The 8369-nt window shown below is 52.5% G+C and overlaps 1 protein-coding gene across 1 annotated transcript; it reads left to right on the plus strand.

Annotated features, from left to right (window-relative positions):
* Positions 1-1195: 1195 nt before the first annotated feature.
* On the plus strand, positions 1196-2709 carry TP53RK (TP53 regulating kinase). Its single transcript, XM_030963366.1, has 2 exons — positions 1196-1589; positions 2094-2709. The coding sequence occupies exons 1-2, from the start codon at positions 1211-1213 to the stop codon at positions 2570-2572; spliced, it is 858 nt and encodes a 285-aa protein (XP_030819226.1). The 5' UTR covers positions 1196-1210; the 3' UTR covers positions 2573-2709.
* The last annotated feature ends 5660 nt before the right edge of the window (positions 2710-8369 follow it).

Here is an 8369-nt window from a genome sequence, read left to right on the forward strand (position 1 = left end):
GTGGGCAGAATTGCAGGATGGATGATCTGTATCATTGGAACCTTGGGAAGGTGGTTTAAAAGTTGTCACCGAAGCAAGATAAATATTTGCCAGGCATGATCCCACCGTGCAATGTCATGTAAGCTGTGTGGAATGTGTTAATAAAATATAAATGTTCTGAAAAGGAAACAAATGCTGTGGGTGAGAAAACAAAGACAAAATGGACTTGAGGCACCTCCAAAAGCAACAACTGAAAACATATTGACATGGACTGGGCTGAATTCTTCTATATCTTCTGAGGAACATATTTGCAGCGTGCACAGGTCACCCAGTGGGGCAGAGGGTTTTCAGGGTGCCATAAAAACCCAAACACTGCTCCAATGAGGTTTATGAGGATAATGAGGTTTATCCGTCTCTTAATAAGATGGCAGTGGGGGACTTGGCTGCTGGAGGAAGGGGGAGTGACCTGACTCACGGCATGAGTGGCCCATGGCAGAGCTGGGGCAGCTTTGGTGGTGCCCAGAGTGGGGACCCGAGGTGACAGCACGCCCTGCCACAGGCTGCTGATCCTGTCAGCTTACAGGCAAACCCCTTCTCCTTCCCTGGGCAGCGCCTGGGCAGCTGCAGTGCGTCTGCACAGGCTCCAGCAGAGGCTTTTGGCACATGAAAGAACAAGAGCCAGTGACGGACCATGCTGGAGGTGATGTCCCAGAGGTGGAGTCCCCACGGTGATGCTGCAGTGGTGGGGGTGACACTGTAAATGCGGTGACCCAGGGATGATGGGACGTCCCTGGAACCCTGCTGATGCTGCGAGAACCTCGGAGGAACCACGAGCTCCCACTTGCCACCTCGGGAAGAAACTCATCCAACATCTTCCCTTGCGAGCCCCGGGCAAGCTGCAGGTTTCGCTCCGGCACCGGTAAAACCACGGGAGGGCGCGCCGGCTCGGGGATGCTCGGGAAGGAGTCCCACCATGCTGCAGTTACACAGAGGCAAGCAGAGGGCAGCGGGATTCCCGGGGGGAGCGCGGGGAGGGGTTTGGAAGGAGCAGCACCGGCAGCCCCAGGAGCAGAGCGGGGCAGGGCGCGTTATAGCGGGGGCGGCCGAGCGGTACAGCCGGGCAGCGCTTCGTAGCTTTCCGTCACGGCCACCGAGCGTTGCCGAGGATGGCCGGACATTACCGAACGCTGCCGAACAGGCGCCCCGCGCATGCGCGGTGTGTGTCGCAGCGATGGCGGCGGCCCAGGCGGAGGCGGGCGGTGCGCGGTCGGTCATGGCCGGGGCCGCGGGCGCTGCCATGGGCGACGTGGGGCCCGTGGGCCCCGCCACGGCCGAGCTGGCGGCAGCGGGCCCCGTCGCGGACGGTGCGGAGTGCGGGGCGGGCGACGCCGTGGTGGCGGAGGAGCCGCCGGCGCCGCCGGCGCTGCCGGGGCTGCGGCTGGTGCAGCAGGGCGCTGAGGCGCACGTGTACCGCGGGCTCTTCCTCGGCCGGGCCGCCGTGGCCAAGCTCCGCGTCCCGAAGCGCTACCGACACCCCGCGCTGGAGGAGCGCCTCAGCCGGCGGCGCATGGCCCAGGAGGCGCGGTCGCTGCTGCGGTGCCGGCGGGCAGGTGGGCACGGGGGCGGGCGGGCCGGGCCGGGGCTGCCTGGCAGGGCGGACGGACATACAGACACACCCCGGGGCAGGACACAGGGACTGACAATGTGAGCCCCACCACCCCGGCCCCTCAGGTCGCTCAGAGCAGATCTCAGGCACTTAGCGCCGTCCTGAAGGATGCGGGAGCTTCTTCTGAGCCCGGGGTGACGCGCTCTGCTCTTTCAGAATGCCCCTGAAGCTCATCTTGCCCTCGCTGTGTCCCAGAGCGTGTTTTATCGGGGAGGCTCCCCCAGGAGGGGCTGGGCTGTCAAAGGGTTTGAGCTGCCAAGTCCTTGTAATGCTTGCAGATGGCTTGGATTGAGTGTTGGCCGAGACACTCCAAGGGGTGGATCACCAGTGGCTCGGTGTGATCTCAAGTGGCATTTCTGCTTAAGGCTTTTATCGGTTGTGTTTTGTTATAATAAAGCTGGGAATTATGTAAATTAACTGCTGGCATTTGATTTGTTCTTTTAAATAGGGATTCCAGCGCCAGTGGTCTACTTTGTGGATTACGTCACCAACTCCATCTATCTTGAAGATATTGTAGACTCAATTACTGTTCAGGATCATATTTATTCTGTACAAAAGAGTGGAAATGAGAGCAGCGACCTCCATAAGTTAGCAGAGAAGATGGGTGAGCTGTTAGCAAGGATGCACGATGAGGATATTATCCACGGGGATCTCACAACTGCCAATCTCCTCCTGCGGCCACCCATGGAGAAGCTGGACCTGGTGTTGATAGACTTTGGACTCAGTTTTATTTCAGGTCTTCCAGAGGATAAAGGAGTTGATTTGTATGTTCTGGAAAAAGCCTTCATTAGCACTCATCCAGATACTGAAGAGATGTTCCAAGTTCTGCTAAAGACCTATGCAGCCACGTCTAAAAAATCTGGGCCTGTGATCAAAAAGCTGGATGAGGTTCGGCTAAGGGGAAGGAAGAGATCCATGATTGGGTAGGAGAGAGTGGGGTTAGGGATGGAGAAATAGTAGGTTTTGCAAAGAGGGTTATTTATATTTCTAGTTGGTTTTATTTCACAGATCACTATTTTGATAACTGTGTCTTCAAATAAATAAACTTGAAAGAGTTCTAAGTGTCATCAAGTAACCGAAGTAATTGTGAGATTGGGGCACAGCCAAGAGAGAAACAATTAGAGGTCACTTCTGTCCTAAATGTTAAATATTTCTAATACAAAGTAGTTCACAGTGTCATTCTACTCATCTTTGTGTGGTTAGAATCATTCAGAGCAATATTTCTTGGCCTGTAGACCATAAATTCATGGGAGGTTCTTACTTCAGAGACTACAAAACAGCATCTACAAAAGGTAACAGAAAAACAAGTGTGTTGTTTTTCTCAGAAGACTTTACAACAAAGGGTTTAAACCTGTTATAAACGACTCAACACATCCTGAAAATTTTCAGAACTGAATTCTGGAACATGAGCAATGCTGAAATACCACACTAAACATAAATCAGTTTTATTTTCTTCTGGTAGTAAATTGGCTTTTTTTACTCTCAGTCAATAGTACTGTCTTAAAGAAATATAAAATTTGCTAATCCAGAGTAGTTTTCTACTGAGAAACTTCAACTTTAAGCAAGAAGCCTGCTGTAAATGTCCTCTTTTGGAGCTTTACAAGGGGGACTGCTGGTATTGCTGTTGCCTGCCCAGGTAGGCAGTTGGCAGAGGTAGGTGGTAACTGTCTTTTTCTTGTAATGTTTTCTCTATATTACTTCGTTTTTCTGGCTTACTGTATCTAACAGTGTGAATGGAAGGTGTGCCAGAGGAGAGTCTTGCACACCCCACAGTGGGTGGGTTAGAAGATTATCAGCTTTGTGGACAGGTTGGTGTGTGAATGCGGGAGCATCGTCTGCAGGTAATGATGCAAAGAAATGGTGAACTTTTTGCTGAGTGATTCACTGTGCTGGGCAGTCTTTATCTGTCAGGAATATCCTCTGTTCTCCTGTGCACTCTCACTTCTTGTCGAGCGGTTCACTGTGCTGGGTAGTGTTTATCCATCGGGAAGATCCTCTGTTCTCCTGTGCACTCCCTTGTGCTCTGAAACTGCTCGTGAAAAAGAGGGAGTGGAGTCCCCCGCCTCTGCACAGCCACGGACGGGTCCCGTACGGATCAGGGCAGAGAAGGCAGCTGTGAGGAGCTGCTGTGGCAGGCAGGGCAGAAGGATGAGAGCTTTTCCTGCCCTCTTGGAGCCGAGCACAGGGGACAGAACAGGCGTCGCCGAGAACCACCAGGCGCCTCCGCAGCTCCGCCCTCACTCCGCGCGGTGGCGCCACCGCAGCGCCGCCGCCCCTGGTGGCGCAGGTGGCCGGTTCGCGTCCCGCGGCTCCGCAAGTGTCCTGGCGCGGCGGGCTGCCCGTGCCCGGCGCGCATTTCACCTCTTGCCAGAAAAGCCGCTGGGCGAGTGCCCGACCCCGGCGTGTGGGGCACGGGTTCCACCGCCCAGCCACAGCTTTGGTACCGCGCCGGATTCCCTCGCTCTCTGCAGCACCCGTGTGGCTGCCGTGTTTTGTTCACTGCCTGCGTGGCCCGGGCGCTTCCCCCCCCCGTTTGGCAGATGGGCGAGAACGGGGCGGGATGAGCCCCTGCCGCTGCTGCACCTTCTGCTCCTCGGTCCGTCGGGAGCACACACGGGCGCACTCGGAGTGGTCCACCCGGAGCACACATTGTCACTTGGATCGGTTCATCCAGAGTACACACGGGCACTCACATCAGTCCATCCGGAGCACACACGGGCACACTCCAATCGGTGTTCCCCGGGTGTCCCGCGTGCAGCCTCGTGGCACGGTGGCAGCAGGTGGATGTGAGCTCACGAGTCCCCAAATGAGGGATGTGAGCCCCGAGTGCCGGCCCCGCGGAGGGGAGGCAGCAGCCTGACCCCCTTGCCCGCCGTCCCCCATCTGTACAAACAGCGCTCTCACCGCTCCCGGTGATGCCAGGGTTGAGTTCTGTTTGCAAAGCCCTTTGAAGAAGTGTGTTTCCAGCTATCACCGTGTTTGTTGAAATGCGGCTCTCCCTGCGGGACAGCGGAGCAGAAACAAAGGCGATCCGCGGGAGGTTTTCAGGGCGGCGCGGTGCCCTGAGCGGGGTCGGCAGCCTGCGGTCAGGCCAGTCCTCCCGGGGAGCTGTGCGTGGGACTGCCCTTCGAGCAGGGACTGCTGAACTGGCCTCTGCTGAAATCAGCTCCGGGATGCAGCTTCAAAACAAAGCAGGACATTACTGGTCATGAAAAGCAAAATATTTTGTTTTTTCACTGCGTGATAAACCCCTCCTTGTTATATAAGTGTTACTTTCTGCACATCTGTGTTAGGGCTTGCTGATATTTCCTTTTGCTCAGCCTGGCGTGTCAGATGGATTGCTGTAGAGAATGCTGAACTGTTGCTGTTTGAAGGTGGAAAAATCTCAGCAGGTTCATGTCCCAAAAAAGACACTCTGGACATGCAAAGTGTCCACCCCACATCTTCTTGCAGCCTCAGCTGTATCAGCCCCTCAGGAGCTGAACTCAATGATCCTTGGGGGTCCCTTCCAAGTCACTCTATGATTCTGGGATGAGTTGTGTCTGCAGCAGCAGCTCCTTGGATGAAAACCACTGGTTCCCTGACTGGTTCACAGGGCAGGTGGAGGTTCCAGTTTTTGTTGGCTGGGAATAGCTTGACATGCTGCTGTGTTAGCTTTCTGTGCATCTCTGTGCTCATAAGCACAGAGTTTTGAATAAACATTATTGTTGTTACTAAAATAATTTGCCATGGAATTATTAACACTCAGGCTTTATGTCCAGTGCATGTCTGTTCTTGTAAGGTAAATAGGACTCCTATTTTCTTTCTTTTTTTTTTTTCCTGTATAGTTTATCTGCTGCAAATTCACTTTTGAGCCACCAATATTCTTCCAGAGTTTGCCTGACTTTTGACAAAGTCCTTGCAACCCACACTGGTGGAAATGGTGATGTCCTGCCCTGTCCTACCCAGAGGGGCTGTTCTCCCAAAGGCTGTGTTGTCCTTCAGCCCCTCCAAAACCTTCTTGCTTGCCTTTTGGGGGAACACTGAGATTGTGGGATGTGACAAGCGTGGCTGGTGGTGCACCATGCCACTGGGGGTCTCTCTGCCACCATCACTAGCAGCAGGAAAATCTGTATGTTCAGGGAAAACCTTTGAGCAGAATGTATTTACAGCTGTGTGCTGGATGTACAGTTGATCACTCTGGGTCTTTCTACTGCTTGAATCTTTTTGCTTTTAAAAGTGAATTGTTGTCTCAGGGCGTCAACTCCAGGCCTGCTGGGAACAGCTTCATTTCCAGAGGCTTCCCAGCCTCCTTGACCTTGCTCTACACCTGGATATCACTCAAAAATGCCATGAATACAAGGAGGTGCAGATACGATGTGGAAAGAGGAATGAAAGAGGGAAAGACAAATGAAATGGAAATAGAGACATTTTATCAGGAGAAAGTGCAGTGTAGTATTTCTGAAGAAATTGCTGATTATTGATGGAGTTGCCTTTTCTGTTTATTTTGGTATCTGACATCATCAGTGGTTTTTTTGGTGGGAGTGGCAACCAGCCTGACTTTAGGTTGGCAATAAGACCAAGTTCTGTTTTGCTCACTGATGCCATGGAGGCAGAACTGAACTAAGGGGATTTTTTGAGATAAATATGAGTTGGAGACCTAGAGGAGCACTAAGAGGAAAAAGAAAGATAAAAAAAAAACATACGAGCAAGGAGCAGGGATGGAGACACTGTTGAATAATCTGGGAATGGTGTTGCCATGAATTTTGGACAGTGGCTGCTCTGTGATGGCAGTTACTGTGTGTAAATGTAAAAACTATGCACACAAGATATATGGTGTAGCTTTTTTCAGTTAGCTTTTTTTATAGTCTAAGCCTTGATGTCTGCAGGAAATTGATATTTTCCAGTTTTGCAAGATGCAGAACACTGATAACCTTTTGCCAGACTCTTCTCCCATCACTGCTGCTAGAAAACCAAGTTAGTGCAATAAAAGCATAAAAGCTCATTTGTAATCCAGGGTTCATTCTGTGAGGGTCACTACAGATAAATAAAGCCCCTCCCTGGCCCAAGCACAAGCTGTGTCCCACACTGGTCCCTTTGGGCACTTCATAGCACCTTGTTTTTGCCAATAAACTAAACTTTAATAGCCCGGGAGTGGTCTGAGCCCAGTGATGGCAGCGAAGGCACAGAGCAGCTGCAGCTGCTGCTGGCACTGGGAATGGGGGTGGTAGAGATGGAGTTTACAAGAAAACAAACTAATTAAACATTAATTCCCCTCTGAAGGCCAGGAGAACCAGCGTGCAGCCCCTGCACAATGGGCTCGGCTGGGGAGCTCTGCAGGCTGAGCCGAGAGGGGCGGGTGGGGCTGGGCAAGGGGCTGGGGCTGTCCCGGCCTGAGCCACGACTTGCAGGGACCGTGCTGCCCGTCCCCTCGCCCTGCACACTGCCAGAAATGCGTATCCCTGTAAGAGACAGAACAAACTGTGCCCGTTGTTATTGTTTTGAAGCTTTTTTTAACTTTCAAGGTTGATTTTGAGAGGAGTTTTGTAGAGCTCCTTTGGTCCAGCGTGTGGCACACATTCAAGCACGGGCTCCCAGTCTCTGCCTGATGGGTATTTTGGGTAAGCTGAACCTGTTTTAAGCAGTTGCATTGTTTTACTGGCCTGAATTTTGCCTTCACTCATCCCTCTGTCCATCCTCTCCATCATGCACCACCACCCAAGTCACGAAGCAGCTTCTGCTCCCACAGCTTGCTGTAGCATCGAGGCAGCACAGCAATCTCCTACTCATTTATTTGGCCATGAAAACTTTGTATTCAGGTTGTTGAGCAGTTCAGGGAAAGCAAGATAAAAATCCTCCTGGATTTCTCTCTCGGCCAGCTCTGTGCTCTCTGCCGGGCCCCGGGAGAAGGTGCGCTTGCCAGCGGGGCAGGGCAGCGCGGGGCCGGGCGCCAGGCGGATGCCGGATCCTCGCGGTGCCAGCGGCCCCCGGCAGTGCCCGGCAAAAGCTTTTGTGTCCGTTCTGCTGTTTGAAAAGAGCCGCAGCGGTGATGTCGCCACCCTTTAGCCCCTGCCCGGGATGGCTGTGGGCATTAACTGATTTGTTACTGTTTGTGCAAAATTACATTTCTGCTGTTAAGGAGAGGGAGGGGAATGGAGGAGGTGGATCCAGACCAGGAGCACAATCCTGTCTCTATTGCTGATTGTACCACCACATTCTGATTTCTTGTTCCCTGTGTGCCAGTGATTCATGGGTGGTATAAGGGGGATGAGGTTTTCTCACATCTGCTTTTTAAACCAATGCATTTGACTCCAACTTCTTTGATGATCCAGGAAATGGTATCAAGGGGGAGTAACTCTCCAGAGAGCTGATTACTTGTGAAACAGTGAGATTTCTCTGTCATATATGGCGCTCAGAGTATGCTCCTGAAGTACTAAGGGTGTTACTTTGCTTTCCCATTTTTCTCCCCACCACTCAGCTTTGTTTACCCTTCAATCGCAAGAATCCAGGCTGTGCAAAAAGCAGCTCCCTTGGCTTTGATCTCTTGCTCATCTTGATAGTGGAGCAGCTCAGTTTCCTGGGCTGTTTGTCTCTCACTGCACTCAGACTAGACCAGCAGCTTCTGCAGCGCTTGCTGAGATTCACTGTGGTCAGGAGAGGGAATCCTGTCCTACCCCACTACTCCCCCATCTTCTTTCTGATGGCCCCGATATAGGGCAGAGCTGGCAAGAAAATCCACCCTCGG

This window comes from Camarhynchus parvulus, chromosome 20 (assembly GCF_901933205.1).
Source record: "Camarhynchus parvulus chromosome 20, STF_HiC, whole genome shotgun sequence".
NCBI classification, from domain to species: domain Eukaryota; kingdom Metazoa; phylum Chordata; class Aves; order Passeriformes; family Thraupidae; genus Camarhynchus; species Camarhynchus parvulus.

Coding starts and splice junctions, on each gene's coding strand:
- TP53RK (XM_030963366.1), top strand. CDS start 1,211: ATGGCGGCGGCCCAGGCGGAGGCGGGCGGTGCGCGGTCGGTCATGGCC. Junction 1,590..2,093: donor GCTGCGGTGCCGGCGGGCAG/GTGGGCACGGGG, acceptor TCTTTTAAATAG/GGATTCCAGCGCCAGTGGTC.